General features: G+C 39.2%; 1 protein-coding gene across 1 annotated transcript in view; it reads right to left on the reverse strand.

Moving 5' to 3' along the window:
* Positions 1–244: 244 nt before the first annotated feature.
* The window catches only part of tmem86a (transmembrane protein 86A), a 28081-nt gene continuing 6090 nt past the window's right edge, over positions 245–22235 (reverse strand). The window contains exons 2-3 of the mRNA XM_038275630.1: positions 12972–13236; positions 245–6574 (exon numbers count right to left, since the gene is read on the reverse strand). Coding sequence (XP_038131558.1) covers positions 6147–6574; positions 12972–13236 — 693 coding nt within the window. The 3' untranslated portion in view covers positions 245–6146. The remainder of the gene's footprint in view (positions 6575–12971; positions 13237–22235) is intronic.

A 22235-nucleotide genomic window follows, 5' to 3' on the forward strand; every position in this document is an offset into this window, starting at 1 on the left:
GTTTTCGGGGTTAAAGGGTGCTGAAAGCAAATTTTCCACCTCACTGAGACAATAGAGAGCAGCCGTTACCAGAACAGAGCTCTTTGTTGTCCTCCAGCCCTTTCTGCCATCATGGCACTTTAGCAGCTGAGGACCAGCAGCTTCAAATGAAACACAAAACATTGCAGAGTTATATATATATCAGCTGACATATTCAATGCAGCACCTTTGTTTTCCAGGAAAGAACAAAGCCAAAACATTATGCTAAAGTTGCATTGCAATTGCATTTATTTTTTCCAATAGATATTCACATTCATTGCAGTTTCACTACAGCAAAGAAATTATATCACCTCCACAGTCGAGGGAAAAATCAATCACAAACTGAAAATCAAGGACATGATAAACTGTAACAACTGATGCATGTTTATGTGCTTTAATGACTAAATGTCTTTTTGAGGAATAAAATGCTGAAATTAGTCTTTTGGATTCTCAAGGATAATACCTCAAAGAAAGACGTATACATCAAGGCTGATAACACTTCAAAGGAAAGGAATCACTGTTTATGAAAATAATTTCTCTTTTTTTTTTTTTTTTTAAAGTACAACATAGCATATACTTCAAACTGATGAGGTACAGTACACAACAGGTCTTGTTTTACGGTGGGTGAGCTTCGAAGACTGACTGGCCTTACTTTGGGTATGGAAAAGTGCAGCACACTGCAGGTTAAATACAAAGAGAAGGCGGTAATTTACATACTTCTCATAAATGTTCCTGGTGCTGGAGAACTACCATCATAAAACCTGTGGGTGTTTAAATCGATCCGTCATACCTCTTTAAAGATATTAACTTTACAGCTTTGTGCGTTGAATGTCACCTGCTGATAATCATAAGAACAGCGCATTGACAGCAAATGTTTCAAATTACAGATCAAAAAAAAGAAATATTCAAATATAGAATACAAAAGAGGGATAAAAACTCAAAGGAAAGTGCCAGCTGGTTTTTATAATATACCAGCAACTGGTTCCAGCTTAATTCAAGCCGTGAAGAACGAAGCGTCGCTGCTCTCCCAGGTCTCCTTTTGTCTGCGCATGCAAAGCTAAGAACAACGGGGTTGTTGACAGAGCAGGTAAAGTGATGCGCCTGCTGGTCTGCCACCTGTGGGGAAACAGGATGGGAGCTAACCTGATAGATTGGGGGTTGGGGTGGGTCGACTCTTCCTGCTGTGTGTCATATTTCAGCGCCTCCCCTTATTTTAGGTGGAATATCGCTTGACAATAACATCTCTGGGGAAAGGCACGGCTGGCTGCGAAACACTAAGCCAGAGACAAAGGGGTGTTTGATACGTCACATCCAGTCCTTTAAATAGCTTCCTATTACTATATAATGTAATATATGATTTTATAATATTACAAAAGTTGTATTACCAATTTAAACAATCTCAAGGTTTGCTAGATTACAATAAGAAACCAGTTTACTTAATTGAGATCAAAAGTTATAGACCGATACAAAGTAAGTCAGAAGTCTGCAGAGGAAAGAAAATGATTGTTTCTGAAAAGTGTGGCAAGCATATGCATTCAGCCGCTTTTACCTCAAAAAAGAATCCTTTCTAATGAACTCCCTTGGAGATAATCTTATTAGTAAATAGAGCCACTCTATGTGCTATTACACTGTAATCCTAAACAGTATATCTTAATCTAAAGGCCTTGAAGATTTTTAGAAATCATTAGAGAACAAACATAATCATGAGTATCATGGAGCACACTGGACAAGTCAAGAAAAAAGGTGTGGATAGGTCTATACCAGAGTGTGGGTAATATTAGTGTATAAAACTTCAAACTTGCAAAGCATGGCAGCGTTGAGCAAGAGTAGCATTTTCAGACAAACAACCAAGGGGTTGGAGCTCAGGCGGAGGAGCCTGTTGCAAAGACAGCTAGTTGTGAAGCACATCAATCCAGCTATTATGGAACACTTGCCAAATTATTGAAATGTTGAAAGAAAGCCACAGTTTTCCACTAGCTCTGGCAAAATAAGAGAGAACATAACCTTTTTGATCGACAAGCAAAAGCCTGAACCGGCGTGAAACATGTTGATGGCAAAGTTAGGCCATGGGGATGCTTTTTATCAGCAGGTCAGTGAGGAATCTGGATTGATGAGGATATGGATGGAAATAAATGATAGCCAATTACAGCTTCTCTCAAGGCATACCCGCAAAACCTGCTGCGGTTCTCAAAGGGAAAGGGGATTTTACATAATAATGACTGGCCATCTTTTTATTGTAAGGATAGAGGAAAATCCAGCCTATTTTTTCTTTACATTTTTAACTATCCACTACATAGAAGTTGTTTAGCAGTGAAACCCCCTTAAAACAGATTGACGTTTGTGGTATTTATGACAAACGTAAGAAGGTCCAAGGAGTTCAAATCAAAATAGGAAAAAAGTAAAATACTTTTAATACAGCTTAAACAAATGTGTCCAAACCTCTCCTCAAATACTTTTCTTCTTTTTAAAGGATATTTCAAAAATACTTTAGTAAATCCTGCCTCCAAAAGTCAGAAGGCTTTTTCTGGCTCCGTGCAAAGGAGCAGTGCTTACGTAAATTGCCCACACACTGTGGATAAATAAGACTGCCTGACTGAATGTTGCCATCCCCCTCTTGGTTTGACTCAAAGCTATATACTGGAATCATCTGTGTTTTCCATTTTCTTCACTTTACTTACTCTGTCTCATTAGGAGACAGTAGGTTTGAGGGCTTTTAAGCAGAAAAAACAAAATTCCCTGCAGTGGAAAATATTCTAAAAAAAACCTTTGTAGTGCTGGGAGGGTTAACCGAAAACACAAAACAGAGAACTGGTGCTCACATGTCAAAAGAGAAAGATAGTGCTGACTTAAGTACTGACGCGACGAGGCAATTGAGGAACTCTGATAAAGTGATGTGAAATGCCTGCTGGGAGTTGATGTTTTTCTCGGTCAAATGGAAAAGCATGACCTGCCTGCAGATCTCGCTGCGGTTGGCTCATGTGATGCAAATATATTTTGATGTAATGTGTGTGTGTTTTTAGGGATAGTGGTAGCTGTGTGGGTCAGTGACCCAGAATAAGGAAAAGCAACTTTCCATGTCTGTTCAAAGCATAAACAACCTTTATATGGGTTTTTCCATCTCAGCCATCCTTATCCGCTGTTTTCTAAAGATAACATGATCCCTCATAAAAATGATACTCTGATTGGGCATAAAAATGTCCAGATTGAAAATAAGTGGGATTATCAGTTCCACTAAGATATATGTGCTGACTGACAGGCCTATTCATACCCTTTTAACTTTTTTTTTTTTTATGTTAAAACCATAAAACCTAGAATTATTAACTGGGATTTTATGAGAGATCAGCGCAAAGTACATGGAAATGTTTAAAGAAGGGTTAGGAAGAAAATGGCATTATCTCAAGATTTGAACCTTTCACTGAAAATAAAAGTAAATTATAGAACAGGAGTGGTTTTAAGATATGGCTGTTCAGCTACACTGACAGGCCAGCAGAAAGGACATTTAATTAAAGAAAGCAGCCATGATAGCTCTGGAGGAGCTGCAAAGATCTACAACCCCCTGACAGGAAAACAATCGATTGAGCTCTCAACTAACTCATTAAAATTTAACCTAATTCAAAAAGTGCTTTGTTAATCTCACTTGGAAATTAAATAAAGACATCTAGCCGGGTTAAATAGAATATCAATAATAAATTATAAAAATCCCGGTAATGTGCCAAAAGCAATCTGTAGGACACAGCAAATACTTGGAAAAAGGTGTTCTGGTAAGATAAATCCATAGCTGAATGAAACATGTGCAAAATGTGATGCGAGGTCGAAAACTAGAGCTGAAGTTAACATTGAAATGACATCATCTACAAAGGGCTGCAAGTATCATGCTGTGGGATGTTTTTCTTATTTCCAGAGGGAGAAGGCAGTCGGTCAAAATTGATGGGGAGATGGTTGGAGCTAAATAAAGGAATAATTTGGAGGAAAATCTCGCAGAAGTCGAAAAAGACCTGTGACTTGGTCAGAGGGTAACATATTCTAAGAGCAAAGGCCTTAATCTTTCAGCCAGAGCTTTGATGGAATGCTTCAAACCAGAGCTTATTTAAAGCTTACAATGGTCCACTAACTTTTCTGCAGTAAACCAAATCTGTTGCAGACAATGGATTTAGACAGATGGTCTTCAACTAATGTAACTGAGCTTCAGCTATTTTAAAGGACAAATGGAGATACATTTCCAGCTTCTGATGTGCAAAACTCAAAGAGGAAAACCCCAGAAGACATACATATGATCGACTTTGTGTTAGTCTCTCACTGCAAAATGTGAAAAAGGTCAAAGGATACTGATGAATATTTTTTCAAGCTGCAGGAAGGTAAAGAAAAGAGTGCCAAGTAATAGGAAAGTCAAGAGTCAGTTTGGATCTGCTCAACCAAAGCTAAAATAAACTGACATTTGCTACGACTTATATAATAGAGTTGCAGTTCTAAAGAGGAGTTAGTATAAAGGAGGTTTTAAAAGCTTCTATATGAACACATGAACATGTGTCCGTGTAATATTAACTTTGGGGTGCAGCGTATCTGGCCTGGAGCAGGGTCTGACCTCCACTCAACAGTTAACATAAAAACAAGCACACTAAAAACAAAAAGCATACAAAAATGTACCTAGTTCAGTAAGACACTTCAAAGTAACATGAATGGAAAGAAACAGCAGCAGGATCCAAGGACACACACACACAAAAAAAAAAAAAAAAAAAAATAGACCGGACTAGTCGAGGATAACCTGCAGTGGATTTTTCCCAAATGTCCTTTGAGAAGGAATAATGGGGAATAATGGCATGGCTGTTCCCTTGCATCACAAGACGCTTTCTCTTGTCTCCTTGTTTTTCCCAAGCTGGCTGGCTCTGTTTGTTGCATTGCATAAATCTGTGTGCGCGTTGTTCCGAGTGAGTGAATGCCTTCAGAGTTGGAGACTCTGCCTGCAGAGTATATCAACAAAATGAGTCCAGCCATCAACAAAGCCCTTTCTTCTGCTGTTTTCATAACACGGTCTTTAACAGCACGTCAGCTGATTGACTCAAACAATAAGACCCCCTATGAACTTTCCTAATAACTAAACTAGGAGGAGGTGTTAGGTGCAGGGTATGGTGCTATTGAATGTATAACACCAAAAGGTGACGAAGGTATAGAGAACAACACGTTACACCAAGAGGATCAAAACAAAAGTCAGTTAGAACTAAAATCTGAACGATTAGGTTTCCAAAACTTCCCCTGCTCCTTAAGGAGGCGTCCAATGTCTAAAATGCTATTTTTTTCTTAGTCTTGCAGCCGTTTAGCTGCTTTCAAGTCCTCTATATTCATCTAGTTATTCAAAGAAATCTTCAAAAGTTAAATAAATATTCCATTCATTAAAGCAAACTCAGGAGTCTAAAGAAGAAAAGAAGAGAAGCTTCTGCAAATGAAATGAAATGGACTGCAAATAATTAAATAAAAAGGTAGGAACATCGTCTTAGCGCTAATTAGCACCCTTAATGAAGTGCGGCATGGATGGTTTGTATAAAAATATCCCTTTTGAAAGAATTATGCATGCAATAAAGCAAAAATTAAAATACACAAATGAACTGCTAAACTGTGTTAATGGACCACTCAGAGTACAAATGTGTGACGGTGTGTCTGTGCGTCGGAGCACTGTGTGGAAAGTGAGGTAAGAGTTTCAATCAGTCGCCAAACTGTACAGACACGCTCACAGAAAACAAGTCTCATGCAAACTGCTTGAAGGTGCTCATCTGAAATCAAACCAATCACGACTATATTAATGCTTCCTATAGGTTAGTAACTCTACAACTCTCCTCTGTAACTTGGTTTGATACCAAGTTTTTTTTTCTAAGTTCGATTGCACTCAGGAGAAGCTGAAAATAATACAACTGTATCTTCTCTAAAAGGAGATACATATGAGACTACCATACTAGTGAGATTGAGGAGGGAGTGTTGTGGAGAGGATCAGTCGGCATGATGACAGTCATGTGGGAGAGCCATATGGAGATGAAGGATGGGGGTTTGGGATTTAGCAGTGAGGGATGTCCACAGCCACTCAAGGCTGGAGTTGGAACCACCTCTACAGCCTTGTACTTTCCAGAAACCACAACACTTCATGTTCTCTTCCGGGACACCTCCACATCCTGACACTCGACCACCGACAGGGCTATGAGCATCTGTGCGGCGTAGTAGGTGGCCATGATGATGGCTCGGGAATGGGGCACAGGGAAGCAGAACTTGTTGACGGCAATGGTGAGGTCAGAGACCATGAAGAGGACGGCGCCCAGGCAGGCCGACAGCTTGGTCCAGGTCCAGAGGTCGTTGGCCAGCTGCAAGCCTGCTATGGCTCTCCAGCCCATGAAGCCGATCAGAGCGATGTAGACGGCCACCAGGTAGGTGAAGGGGCCGGACAGGTATGGGTACAGCAGGAGGTAACACAGGGAGGACACAGCGGTGATCACCAGGCCAGCCTGCACATTGATCGGCTTCATCCCAAAGGCAGACGAATACAGAATGTGGGTGATGGCGAACATAAGAAGACCTGCAAGACATGAAACCATCGGCATAAAGCACTGCAGTATGACCGTGCACTTCAGAAAATGAATGTTTAATCAGGTTAAATACATTGATCAGAACTGATGGTTTTATTTTTGTGCTTTTTGAAAACATTTCATTAAATTCTGCAGTTGAAATAATCACCCTGTTTTGTTTTTGTTTTCATTGACATTTTTTGCTGAAAAACTAAAATCACATCTGGATGGCATCTGTTACTCAAGCAATGGCATGGGTTTCATAATTTTACCGTTGTGATGCTTTGTGGAGATGTTTTCTCAGGAATAGTTTTATCTTCAGTTTTAAATCAATAGCAGCTAAGTTAGTCCCTGCTTTTATTTTACACCTGGGATTAGCAGAAGTGTTCATTTCAAGGGGGCAAACATTTAGACCAGGGTTAAACAATAACAAATCAGTGGGGTCCCAATTAAGAAAATCATTAACCAGTAAAGGTCCGGAGACATTTTTACTTATAATCTGTTACTTTAAACAACATTTAACGTTTTTCCATTTTTAAATCTAAATAGTTTTTGAAGTAGAGAAGAACAGTCTTTCAATTTAGTATATAGACAATTTCCTTACTAGCTTATAAAACACCTGAACTGACCGTTTTTTTTCTATGTTGCTTTTTTATGGCTTAATGAGAGCAGTGGGCTTTATGCTGCCCTGCAAGGCTTTAAACCTGGGTTTGAATGGCGACAAAGCCATTGTGAAACACATATCAAGCTGCTCATTTTCAGCCTTATCGAAATTTATTTTTGATTATGTTCATAGTAAAGAATCCTGCTTCACAGCAGCAGGTTGAGCCAAACATAATCAAAATGTGCAGGGTCATCTTTAAGCACACCATTTCACGTTTCTTTCACCAGTTCACCGCGGTTCTTCCAGCAGTCTACACTTTCTCTACTCTCTTTTTCTCATCGTCTTCTCGTTCTTTCCCATCGCCCGGCTTCCCACAAGTTTGCCTGCTGTGTCTAAAAGTAGCTAGAAGCAGCAGCCCTGACTGACACAGCTCATTGGCTAATTTGCAGTGTTGTGCCTGAACGCGTTCATTGAACGAAAGTTCATGAACTCGTTCATATTTTGGGCGAACGTGAACTGAACGTATTGCATTACTGCCTGGTGAACGTTATTGTGAACTCGTTCATTCTGGTGTCTGTGAACGGCACGCTCTCTCAGTTCATCTCCGTTCAATAGGTTGCCAGATTTCTATAAAGCCCTCCAGGCGAAACCCCAGCTAAATCACACCGTAAACAAGCCTTAATATGTAGCGGGAAAAACACCCAATCTGGCAACGGGAGCTACCAGTGTCGTAGCCTACAGCCGCGTGCGTCATCAAAACAAAATGCAGCGTGGAAGCCACAGCAGCATGGAGGCGACTTAAAACAGGTTTATGACCAGGTGGTCGGTGAGGATGATGGCAACAAGTTTGCCCGCCGGCTTTCAGTAAAAAAATCCACACTTCAGTAACCTTAAATTCCTACCTCAGCCTGGTCCCTCAGTTTGTGTTAGTAAAATCTTCTTGAGCGGAGGTCTTCAACAGGGGATCCGCGACCCCTAGGGGGTCTACGGAGGTACTGCATGAGGGTCTGCATTTCCCCACTAATTGAAATGTCTTTAAATACTCATTAACATGAAATCAACACACTGTAGTAAACAGATAAATGGAGGCAGAAGATGTCTTTCAGTCATCAATGCACACATTCAGCGACACACAGGAGCTCTTTCAAGCTGGGCACCGTTTCCTTCACAACACCTGTCCCATCAACCAGGAATCAGAATCAGAAAAACTTTAATAATCCCAGAGAGAAATTAATTTCTTTACATTACTCCATCTGTAATAGAGTGACTATAGGACACAATTTCATACAATATATATAGTTAGGGGGTCTCGCTCCATCTCGCCATCAGTTTGGGGGTCCTTGGTCTGGAAAACATAGAAGACCCCTGTTCTTGATGGTTTTACTATCCATGTAACTTGTTTGTTAAACCTGCCTGGTATAATTTTCCAGGATTCCAGTATTCCTTTTTAGTATGTATTGAAATGGAATTTCAAATGGAAAAAATTATTAAAATAAAAAAAAAACATTTGCACCTTAAAGACTACTTTCCTATTTTTCTTTTAATAATTACTCATAAAAAAGACCATTCAAGCAGCACATTTTTCCTGATGTTTTTGAGAATATACTGTAGGGGTGAAAGCTGCAGCTGCTACTAGTGTGAAGTGAATGGACAGCAACAAAGCATTAAAGCAACAATGGGGAAATGCTGTCCCCTCAATGCTAATGGAAACCCTGGTTGGATAAGGATTCAAAACTGGATATGAAGATGAAATCTGACGCACAGTTTCAGTGTTACAACTGATAAAATAATTGCTGTCTGTGGTTCTACAGTAGGCTATGGTGTAATTGAGCAATATATGAAAAAAAAAAAAAAAAGAACTATGAACTAGTTCGTTTTTTGGAATTGTGAACTATGAACTGAACTAGTTCATTTTAAAATGTGTGAACTGAACTTTGAACTAGTTCACGTAGAAAGAGAACTTTCCCAACACTGCTAACATGCAGTCTGGTGCCGGACGCTCCGGATGGCTTTACCGTACAAACAGGAGAAGATGCGCAAGTGAAGTTTAGACACTGTCATCGGACAACATGCGGTAATTTAAAAATGTTTTAAATCAGGTTGGGTCCGGATTAGCCAGCAGGTGGGTCCGGATCCGAACCCTGTTCCGCTAATCTGTGACCTCTGATTTAGACGAAACAATGCAATATTTAATATTAGCTCTAAAAGCAACACTTTAAAATAGCAACTAAATGAAGAGAAAAGCCAAACTAATTAAACAAATGCCCAATTTCGAACAAATTCGTCTGCCACTTATAGAGAAACCTCCTTGTTTATTGGCATATGTAGAAAAGAAGTAAAATTACTCCAGCATCACCTCATGCTTAGCATGTAAAAGCACCGCTTTAGAAAATAGTTATTTTAACAATTCCCCTGTCGCACACCAGGCACCGCTTCTTTGAACAATAAAATAAGTGAAGCAGTTAAATCTGTATATTTACCCTTTTAAACAAGTCAGTGTCTAGCTTGTTTGATGTTGTCTATTCTCTTCAGCTCACTTAACAGGTTTCCTATTTAACTTAGATCGGACTCTGTGATGGTTGCTTGTTGTTTCTGCCTTTGTGCTGAACTATCCACCAACTAAAGGACTCAATGGTAACCCGGTATCAGTGACTGTGTTTTATTTCAAGTGTTTCATTCAGAGATTTCTGTTATTTAAATTATTTGATACAATCTAAACTGGAGCCCTTTGAGAAGAAACAGGCCCACAGCATCCTTGAAGCTCCACCGTACATAGAAGCCAGCATGTGACATGACTGCATGTATTTTACCTGTGCTTCACATCAGACCAAGCTAGAGGGGTTGCTGTAGTAAAGCAAATCTCATCTGACCAAAACACATTTCCAGTTAAGGTCTTAGTAAAGTTCAGCAGAGTCCAAATATTTATGTCTGTGATGCCACGAGAGAAAAATCTTCTGGCCCACACCTCACACAACTAGTTAGTTATTGTCGGAACTTGATGACCCCAAGAGGCCTTTTTCCAGAGGTTCTCTAAATTGGAGGTCTTCTTTAAAATAATAAAATGAACACTTTTAATACTCATTTTGTAGAGTCACAAAAGGCTTGATTGAGTGATAATACTCAGAGAGCAATATGCCCCATTTACACTACCATCTGAAACCGATCCGTGCTGAGTTTGGACCGAGCTTGGATTAGGTAACCTTGTAGAGCTCGGTTCCTTAAGCCCCTGTCACACGTTGACGTTTTAGCAGGTACATGCCAGATGTATGAAAAAACCTGGCAAAACCGCTGGTGTACATAGGATAAGTTGTGGGTCAGTTTTATATAAGTTATGAGCACGCTGAACCATTCTGAAGCATGCTGGCACACGTTGACATAGGGCAAGTATGGCATGCTCAAAATTTCTTGACCTTGGCCTTCCTCCCTCAGCACTGGGTCCTAGAAAGCAAAATTAAAGATGCCCCAAACATTCTCACTACCACTAAGTGTAAGTTACTCATAAGTCGTGGTGTCTAGCTTATCCAAGACCTATGAGTAACCTGTGCATAACTTATGCATAACTTATCAAGAACTTATCTCCAACGCATAACAACGTATCTGACGTGTCCCAGATGACCACTGAATGTGTTTCTAACTTACAGCTACTGTATAATGGTGTAGTGGCAGCATTTCTGGTATGAAAGGGGGTTCACAGGAGGAAACCGGGAGTACCCCTTTAGACTTCATCGCGATCATAGGGTGAGTGTGAAGGTGAGTGTGATAGATCCTCCATGCATTCACGCCCACAGCCACAACCAAGAAACTTCCTAGCAGACATGACGCTTAATCTGCTGTGACTGCAAACCTTCTGTCTTTCTTGTCTTTTTTCTTTTTTTTTTATTTATTTAATTTTTTTCTGGCGGGCAGTAAACAGGAGCTAGATTACAACCGCTATCAAATAAATCTCTTTATGCAGGCCGGGCATCTTCAGGCGCATTACAGCCTCCCCAGGACACTGGCATTACGATGCCATTACGATGCCATTACGATGCCAAGTTAGGCTGACGTTGGACATACGTTCTGGACTTGTCTAGAGTACTCTATTTATACACCCAAAATTGAAAAAATACATATAAAATTCAGGTATTCCAGCATTTTAGAAGATTTTGGGACATCAGACATACGCTGGATAAATCAGCAATGTGTGACAGCGGCTTGAAGACTTTACACATCATGCAAGCACGGCTCCTTGCCGCCTAGTGACGATCTACGGTACTGCTGCTCTCTCTCTGAATTTACTTCACAGAGTCAGCTTTTGGAAAGTGGATACAACAAATGATTTTCTAATCAGGGCTTACAGACAGAGGAAACATCAACAAACACTGAGGTTCATCACACTGCTAAGCAGAGTCATCACTGGAAATCGTGTGGCACGGTAGGGAAGCTAGTATTTTTATAAATGTTTGAAATTTAATGAGTACGGAGGCTGACTGTAAGGAGATGACGCGGTCTTTGTTATCTGAGAACAGAGCCTCCACTGAACCATGCCGAGCCCTACTGTTGAACTAGTACCAGTTTAGCGCGGTTCGGTTTTGTCTGGCATGGTCCGGTTCAGTTTGCATGCCATTTATACTCAACAGTTATCTCAGTTACAAATGCCTACTTTAAATATACTTTAGATTTTAGATGTAGGCTGATAAATTCTGATATTTGTTTTTGGGCTGATGTCGGAATAATTTTCAAAATTAATATCTGACTGGGACATCCCTAATGTTAATAACACGGAGGTCTCTGCAGACCTTGGGTGCGCCAGAGATGGAAAAGAAGCTGAATACAGAGAGCTGGTGAACTGCTTCGTGGCATTGTGTGAAGACAATCATCTGATCCTGAATGTCAACAAAACAAGCAAGATGATTGTAGATTCCAGAAGAAACAGGAATAAATCCATTGTTACAAGCATCATGGGAGAAAACGTGGAGATGGTGGAGGAGTAGAAGCACCTGTCTCGTTCACCTGGACAACAAACTCAGCTGGAGATGCAACTGGGAAACCCTCTACAAGTAGGAACAGAGCAGACTATACTTTTAAGGAAGCTTTCGGCGTTAACTGAAAGATGCTACATATCTTCTATAAGTGTGATCTCTTCTGTCATTATCTGCTGGGCTAACATATTCAGAGAAAATGACTTAAAGAAGCTTAATGAACGGATAAGGAAGGTCGGTTCTGTTTTAGGAATACCTCTACAACCTCTAGAGATGATCTTCAGTCAGAGGCTTCTCTAGATCTGGTGCAAGACAGACAACTACAGAAGATTTGTCCTGCCTAAAACTATTAACATTTGCAACTCATTTTTAAAAAGCTATGATTTAAATTAACATTTAATCTTCTTTTGGGATTAATAAAGTATTGTTGAATTTGAATTGAATGAGTGGAGATCAGGGCACATAGATATGAAAAGAGCTAAACCTGTCCATATCCAGAGTCATTGCTTTAGTTAAGATGTTTAAAACAACTAAAACTTTGACAAACAAGGCTGGGTAAGGACCAACGTCTGTTGGACCATCATGCACAATGACTGTGATGATATGGCAGGTGTATAAAAATCTTTAACACTTTATTTTTAGAAGCCACTGATAAGGAACTTCAGTACCAGTTTGTGAAGGAAAACTAGAGTTAATTTCGAGTGCTTATCCACATTTATGAATGGTAAAAACAAAAGGAAATGTTTTTCTGTTCTCGTTTTGTAAACCTTGAATTTATTGTATGACCAAAATGTATGAACCTTCTTAGAATTATAGCAAAAACATTATTATTTTTCTCCTCACCATGGACGAAGTAGCCCTGCTCCTGCCAGATGAGAAAGGCATCCCCCAGAGCCGAAAAGATGAGACCAGCCAAAATCTTACGGGCGCTGGAGTGATCACAGAGGAAGCTGAATCCATGAGCCAGCAGAAAGACCCACAGGCAAAAGATGGGTAGACATTTGATGAGAGCGCTGAACCAGGATGGGCTGGAGGTGGGCAGCCAAAGGACAAAGTAAACACAGGTTGCCTTAAAGAAAGGCACCAGTTTGGGTCCTTCGCTCTTGACCTGGAAAGAGATTCAGCATTTAAATAATGATAGAAGGTATTCTATGAGACAAGATGGAGCTTAATAATGGTTTTGTTTTTTCAGGAACTTCTCTCTTTGCGGCTATGAGGTACAGAAACCAACATAAAAAAAAAAGGAAACAAAAGTTAAAAGTGCTTTAGTTGTGTTTCGGTTTGTGTGGTTGTTGAGGCATTCCTCTTAGACCTTCACATGTCTTGGTGTTTATTCTGAAAGCTGAAAGGTAAATGCATAAAGCTTTAGCTCCATGGAATTGACTCCTAGTAACCTTTTTTTTTTTCTTTTTTCCCCGATACAAGCTTCTCTGTCTTCTTCTTTCCTGCCTTCTGAAGTTCTAAAAAACCAGCTAAGTTTCCGTTCCCTAAGGCGTTTTATAAGACTTTTTTTTACGGTACCCCTTACGGTTAGGGCAAAATACGCCCAGCAGGGTTAAAAAAAACAGACCCACCAAATGCTCTGGGAGTCATTCTCAAGCCTGAAGAACAGGAAAAGACAAAGGGGGAAAAGTCGTGTCAAGAGGAAGAGAAAATTAAGTGAGGCTTCACTGAGGCAGAGGTAAGGAGGGTATAAGTGAAAAATAAGCAGATAAGAACAAAGAAAAGTGTTGCAGAAAGGTGAATGGCAAAAACAGTCAAAACAATGTTGATTTGTGAAAACTGCATGAGTTCATATAAAGGTGAGGGGAACAAACAAAAAAAAAACAGAAAAAAGAATCTTAAACTCCCTTTAGTGAGGGAGTTCAATATATAAGACAGATTTACCAGCTTTTAAATTGCATCTGGGTGGGAGAGGAACAGAAGACTGGAACAGAAATTGAGAGATTGAGGGGTTACAGTAGGTCAAATGGCCTATTCTACCAGAGGAGGAAAGACATAGATTGCACAACACCTCAATAAAGAAAGCGCACTAAATAACCCTACAGGATGGAGCACAATATATGAGTTTATCTGAAATAACCAGAGACAGGAAAACATCAGGGAGCAAGAAAACACCTTAACACATGGCCACAAATCTGTTCGGACAAAATTAAAAAGGCCAGCGTGAAGCGGGCATTCTCATTTATTAAAAACACCAAAGACCAGCCTCAGAGCATGTGTTCAACATCAGTCTATTAAAAAAGCCACAATAACTCTGAAGCTTTAGCTTAACAGGAAAAAAAAAATGTAGCTTCAGTTGAACAAAACTAGTTATAGCCTTTCTATGCCATTACATAAACTTGGTAGAAAATGCTGCTATGCCTTGTTATATATGCTTTCATGGTCTCCAATAACAAGAGTCTAAAGTGCAGCTCCAGAAAATGCATAATACTGTCTCTCGTATAAATATGGAGTAAAAGGTTTCTGACATCTTGTTAAATGTACAATTAAGGTTGTTCCAAAGGAGAATGGGAACCAACCTTTAAGGTGTTCCTCATCGTGTTTTTATATTTTGAATGAATTATCACATTAAGAAGTTTAACATTTTATTCCATATTTCCTAACATGCATTTATTACTAATCACAGGTTATTTATTTAACTGATAACAGTCTCGGATTTATGATTGCAAGAAAAAATATAATGCTGTACTTATTAAATACTAAACATGGGAATTTCATATATTTTTTTTTTTTTTGTCTTTTTGAGTTTAGGTTTACTTATAAGGATTGTGTACCTGAATGGAAGCGAAAGCGTTGTTTGCTTATCGTTTTAACCCAAAAATGAACTTTATGAATCTTACTGTCATATTTATCTAAGCTATGATCTGATTTCTGGAAAAGCTGGTGTAGCAAGAAATAGAAGCTAATCAGTCTACATATCAACATGATGAACTTTGCTCTACTTTGCATGAGAGTCCATGTTGAGGTTACCGGTCTCTCGAAGCCGAATGGGAGCCAAACAAAGATATAAACACAATCAGTAATCTCAGACAAGCCAACATCACCCCCATGTTTATCCTGTCTCTGGTTGCTACACATACAGTTAAATCACAACACAGTTCTGTAGCTCAGCTAAATAGCTGATAATCCATTTATAATAATGAGGTTATAATGTTTTGCATGAGATCTAATATCAAGAACTTTAATTGATAATAATAACAGAGTGATATACTACAGAAGGATAAAAAAAACTTGTATTTAAATAAAAAGCAGTACAATCTTTTGAAAACTTTTTACTCCATCTTAGATTTAGGTTTGACCATAATCTCTAGTTTTTTTCCTTTTTTCCAGAGATAATTATCTTTAGACAAAACATTAAAATGGGTTAATGTAGACATTTTTTCAAAAAAGGAAGAAAAAATGCTGTCTGCAAATAATGAATTAAATAACTTAGTTTATTTATCTACTTACAATTAATAAAAATTAATAATTTCATCAAAACTATAACAACCTTCATTATATTTATCATTATAGATGGACCGATACAGGGTTTTAAGGGACAATAATTATTATTTTCACAGTGTAACCGAGATGTGCTGCCAACATTTTTGTGCCGATTCTACATACATATGTATATATTTATATATATATATATATATATATATATATATATATATACCTGGAAAATCTTAAAAATATATTTTGTTGCTGTAAAATAGTCTCACACTGAAATCTTTTGTTGCAAATCTCATGGAGTTGTTCAAAAATATATCTTAAAGTATATCTTAAACCATTCACTTTAACCATTTAGCCTTAATTTGTCATGGATCAAGTTCATTTAAAAAAATGTCCTGGAAACATGCATGACGCTTGTATAAAAGGTTCATTTTACGTGAGGATATTAGTGTATGTAAACTGCCACAAAAGCTTAATTTATTGTAAATCATGTTTTTACAAATCTTTGCCGGGAATACAAATAATTTTAAACCTGTATGGCAAAAAAAAAATGTTTTTAGTCACTGTTGAACCATGTCACTATTAATGATAGACATGAACGTCAAAAGCTACATAGCCACATTGAGGAATAAAGTTTATTTATGAAGCCTTTTTATACACTGACAGGACCACACTCTTTCTAGACAACTCCTGACAAACAAAACCATACTCTTTATATTTATTGTTAAATACTCTACACATGAACAGACGCAGTGCAGTGCAAAACAACCCATAGTAAATGTTGAAGGTTAAAAAAACAAAGAAAAAAGTTGTTCACCAAGTTCTTGCGGCTACTCTTGCATCAAAAAAGTTTCCAAAAAAATCAAAAATTGCCAGAGTAGTCTTAGGAGGAGGTTTTTCGACTCACAAAACAAAAAGCACTCGTGGAGAATTTTCTTGTTTCAAAATAAGGGTGTTTTCTTTACTAATAAAAAATAACAGAAATATTCTCAGAGTTGACTTACAAAAATTCAAATATAAAGTTAAGTGATGTGTGTGAAAAAACTGTTGCACTCCTCACTCCTTCAAACAAACAATCAGCTCCACCTCATCAGCTGCTTCTACTTTTTAATCTCAGCAGGAGGCGGACTGACAAGGAGGAGGGTCAAAGCAAAACAAATACATAAACAAATAAACAATAACTCTACCATTCACATAACCTTAGCTCTTTAACATTAATAATTTTGCAAAAGATAAATGAATCTAACCAGCCCCTAATTGTTAGCCTTAGCAAAATAACAATTACAAAAATAATATTCACAGGAGCCTAACATCTAGCAAAAACATTACATAAACTTCATTCTTTTGTCCATAAATGTTACCTAGAGCTTCTCAACATTTCTAATGCTTAAAGCAGTCCATAGAAAGTCTTATTTCATCCAGCTGCCTCCATTAAAAGACAGAGCTTATCTATTGGTCGCTGGATGACTTTGGCTTTGGTTTTAACCAAAACGCTTCTAACAAAACCTTTGGCATCTGGAAAAATCCTTATCACACGACCCATTGTCCATGCGCTCCTTGGTGCTGAGTTATCCACAATAACAACCAGATCTCCAGGGCTGAAGTTCCTCCTTTTGCTGTTCCACTTGCTTCGTTCTTGCATAAGTGGAAGATACTCCCTTGTCCAACGTCTCCAGAAAAGATCTGCAAGATACTGTGATTGTCTCCATCTTCTTCTTGAATATTGATCTGTTTTCTCAAAGACTCCTGGTGGTAAGGTTGCTTTTCCTTTCAGCTGGAGTAAAAGGTTTGGTGTTAGTGGTTCTAAATCATTAGGATCATTCGACACTGAAGTTATTGGCCTGTCATTTAGGATGGCTTCCACTTCACATAGTGCTGTTGACAGGGTTTCATCATCCAGTGTTTGTTCCTTAAGGACAGATGTGAGGGTCTTCTTGATTAGACGTATTAGTCTTTCCCAGACTCCACCATGGTGAGCCCCAAAAGGTGGGTTAAAAATCCATTTTATTCCCTCTACTAAAAGGGTCTTTTGGATTTTCTGATGATTTAGCTCTTTTAATGCTTCTTGTAATTCCTTTTGTGCTCCCACAAAGTTTGTCCCACAGTCTGTTCTGATGCTCATCACTGATCCTCTTCTGCAGATGAATCTGCGTATAGCATTTATGCATGAATCTGTTGTTAAGAAGTTTGCCATCTCTAGGTGGACAGCTCGACTCACCAGACAGGTGAATATGACGCCCCATCGTTTCACCTGAGCTCGTCCCCTTTTTACTTCAATAGGACCAAAGTAGTCAATTCCAACATGACTGAAAGGAGGTAGGTCTGGAAATAAACGGTCCTCAGGAAGGTCTGACGTCTTCTGTTCACCAGGTTTTGCCTGCATGCGTCTACAGAATACACAGCTCTTGATGATTTTTCTGGCTAAGGAGTTTGCATGAGGGAGCCAGAATTTCTGCCTTAGCTTGGAGAGCATGTGGCTCCTTCCTGAATGTCCAACTTGGTGATGAATTTGTTGTAGGATGAGGTTAGATAAATGTGAACCTTTAGGTAGAATGATCGGGTTTTTCTGGTGGAATGGCATTGCGCTTTTGTTTATCCTACCACCAACTCTCAAGATGCCACCATCGAGCATCGGATCCAGTTTGAGGATGGTACTTCTTGAACTGAGAGGTTTGCCTTGTTCCAAGCAAGTAAATTCACAGTGAAAGTAGCGTTTTTGTTCAAAACAAATGATTGCTTTCTCTGCATTCTGCATGTCCTCCACTGATAAGTATTGCGTCTCGTGTTGATTTTCCAACTTTTTCATCACTTCTGAAGACAGGTGAGTTTGACTTTTTCTTTGCTGGCTTAGCAGTAGAAGATGTATTTTAACCTTTAATACCCAGGCTACAGACTTCTGAAGTCGGTTCCATGATGAATGATACTTTATCATCTTGCATATTGGATGTTGATCCTCCATTATCACACTGTTAACTGTGATCTCCTTTCTTACTTCTGGATCGTTCGCTGGTATTTCTTTCAGACCTTCTGTGTGTTTCGGCCATGTTCCTTTTTCTCTGCTGAGATATTCAGGACCAGTCAGCCATTTTGATCTTAAGAAAGATTCTACATATAGCCCTCTTGATGCGTCGTCGGCTGGGTTGACTTTTGAACTTATGTATCTCCACTGGCTGGTGTGGGAGAGGTCATGGATTACAGCAATCCTGTTGGATACAAAAGTGTGAAATCTTTTAGTTTGATTGTGAATATATTTCAAGACAGAGGTACTATCTGTCCAGAAAGTTGAATCAGAAAGTGGTAAATGCAGCTCCTTCTTTAGCATTCGATCCACCTTAACAGCCAATGTTGCTGCTGTTAGTTCCAGTCTGGGTATGGTCATCTGCTTTAGAGGTGCCACTCTAGCTTTTCCAAATATAAAGCAGATATGGATTTGACCTTGGTGATTTGTTAATCTGAGGTAGCTTACTGTACCATAGCCTGACTCACTTGCATCACAAAAGTGATGCAGTTCAGCCGTTTCCACGGGATCAAAGTTTTCAGGCTTCATGCATCTTGCAACTTGAAAGTCATGTAGCAGATTTAACTCCTTGAGCCATCTTTGCCAAGGCTTTGCAAATTCCTGGGGAATGACATTATCCCATCCATACTTGGATTTGCAGAGTTCCTGAAGTAACTGTTTGGCTTTCAAGATGAAAGGAGAAAGGAATCCTAATGGGTCGTATACTGAACTCACTGTGGAGAGTATACCTCTTCTGGTAGCAGGTCGACTCCTGATGGTGACTTTAAAGCTGAAGGTATCACTGAGAGTATCCCAGTGGAGTCCAAGTGCAGACTCAACTGTTATTTGTTCTTTCAGCTTTTCTTTATCCAGATCTAGTTCCTTGAATGCTCCAGCTCTGTGATGTTCAGGGATGCTTGCCAGCACTTCATTGCTGTTGCTGACCCATTTTGTTAATGTAAAACCTCCCTCACTGCAAATTTTGGTGAGATCTGTGACAAGCTTCATTGCCTGGTTCACTGTTGCCACTGATCGGAGGCAATCATCTACATAAAAGTTACTTTTAATGGTTTTGATAATTTCATCAGAATAATGTTTCTGGTTGTCAGCAGCAGTTTGACGCAGAGCAAAATTAGCAATGCTTGGGGATGATACAGAGCCAAAGAGGTGAACTTTCATCCTGTAAACCTCAAGAGGTTTGTTAATGTTACCTTCTGGCCACCACAGAAACCTCAGCAAATCTCTGTCATTTTCATCAACAAAGACTTGATAAAACATTGCTTCAATGTCTGCCATTACTGCAATGGGTTCTTGGCGAAACCTTAACAATACCCCAATAAGGGTGTTTGTTAAATCAGGGCCTTGGAGGAGCTCCTTGTTCAGAGAGGTTCCTTGAAATGAGGATGTACAGTCAAACACCACCCTCAGTTTGTGCTTTCGCTTATGGTAAACACCATGATGTGGAATGTACCAGACATGTCCATCCTTCCTGCAAAGTTGCTCAAATGGAACCTTTTCTGCATAGCCCTTTTTCAAAATGTCCTCCATGAAGGATGTGTATTCTTCTGTGTACAACTTATCCTTCTTAATTTTTTTCATAAGGTGCAGTGTGCGTTCCTTAACCATTTTATAGTTATCAGGCATAACTTTATCTTTGTTTCTAAAAGGAAGTGGTAGGTGGTAGTGTCCATCTTTCATATACAATGAGCCAGAAGCAATCTCCATAAAACGCTTATCCTCAACAGACATCTCATTTTTCTCTTCATACAGGTTCTCAGAGAAATCCTGGTTATATTGTCTGATGAGCATATCCTTCAATTCAGTAACAGAAATTCTGTTACTGGACACTGCAATAGGCCCATCATATTCTGTGGTACTATCAACACCAAGTGGTCCAGTTACCACCCATCCAAGTACCGTTTCCACTGCATACGGTCCATTATCATGACTGTTTATTATTTTCCATGGCTCTAATGCTCGAGGAACATCAGTTCCAATGAGGAGTTCAATGTCTGCCTCGATTTTCTTTAAAGGGACACTCCTGAGATGAGGCCACATCTCCAGGTCAACTTGTGTGATGATGTTTTCTTTTGAGACAGCTATTTTATCCTGTGTGTAAACTTTCGGCAGGTCCAAGTATGTGCAGCCATCAATATCTCCCACCTCTAGTCCTCTAACCTCGTAGGTTCCTGCAGGCTTTTCCTGTCCCATTGTTCGCAGAAGTATCTCTGTTTTGCGTCCTTTCAAATTTAGCCGGTTCATCAATCTTTCAGTACAAAACGTTGCCGTGCTGCCTGGGTCAAGGAAAGCATAGGTTTGAATATATTTGTCCCCTTTTGCCACCTTAACACGGACAGGCACAATGGCTAGTGCACAATCTTTCCCGGCCCCGTTTACATCACCTGCTGAAACAAGAGCACTACTTATGGGAGTTTCTTCAATCTCCGTTTGACTGTCCTGCTTTGAAACGTTTACACTTTTAATATGGAGTACTGTTGGATGTTTCATTCGACAAACTTGGCATGTTAGTCTCCTCTTACAATTTTTGCTTAAATGACCTTTAAGTAGGCAACCAAAGCAATATCCGTGACTTCTCAAAAATTCAACTTTACAATCATGCAACTCTGCTTTAAAACGCAGACAGTCAGCTAAGTTGTGTTTTCCCGGGCAGAATCCACAGTGAGAGATATTGGCAATGGGTGTGGATTCTGGAGGTGGTGGAGACAAAACGGATTGCTTTATAGCAGCATCCTGTTTTCTCTGTAACTATTGATGTTGCAAAGCTACTGTTCTTACCTCTCATTGATTTTAGTTCACCTTTGCCTCTTGGGAATGTTTTTTTGGTTGTTGTTTGGTCTTGAAGGTCTCCAAACAAAGGATCCAAAAGCATGTTAGCATGGTTTTCCACAAACTTGACAAGATCTTTAAATCTGACTCTCCTGCCAGTTTTCTGTTGTATTTCATAAGCTGTGGTTCGCCATCTTTCTCGCAGTTTGTAAGGTAGTTTGGATGCTAACAGCCTTAAGTTTGATGGGATTTCAAGTTCCTCTAAGTACTGTAAATCTTGCATTGCATTACAACATCCTCTCAAATACATTGCATATGCATACAGCATCTTTCCATCCTCAGCTTTAATTGCTGGCCAGTTCAAGGCTTTATCCAAATAAGCTCCAGAAACTTTCATCTCATTTCCAAAATGTTCCGTTAATAGTTGTTTAGCTTCCCTGTAGCCTTTACTTCCTTCCATATGTAAGCAACTGCGAACTAAATCTCTTGGCAAACCAGATGTAAATTGTTCTAGATAATACAGTCTGTCTTTATTATTTTTAGTCTTGTCTTCGATTAATTGTTCAAATGCATGAATAAAAGACTGGTATTCTAATGGGTTACCATCAAACACAGAAATATTTCTTGGAGGTAACAAAGACAGATTTTGCTGGCTGACAATGAGTTCTGCTATGTCATTTTGTCTTTGAATAACAACATTCAAATTTTCATTATCAGCAGTAACAGCCACCTCTGGGTAATCTTGTGCAGCTTCAGATGCGTTATGATCATAAATTGCAGCTTCAGTTTCACTTTCAGTGGGATTCCTATTTTGGGGTTTATTCTCTGCTGTCCTTAATCTACTGGGAGACGATTTACATCTCTCCAAAATGGTCCGTTGAAGT

The sequence above is a fragment of the Cyprinodon tularosa genome, unplaced genomic scaffold (assembly GCF_016077235.1).
Source record: "Cyprinodon tularosa strain WSP-4 unplaced genomic scaffold, ASM1607723v1 ctg121, whole genome shotgun sequence".
Classification (NCBI taxonomy): Eukaryota; Metazoa; Chordata; class Actinopteri; order Cyprinodontiformes; family Cyprinodontidae; genus Cyprinodon; species Cyprinodon tularosa.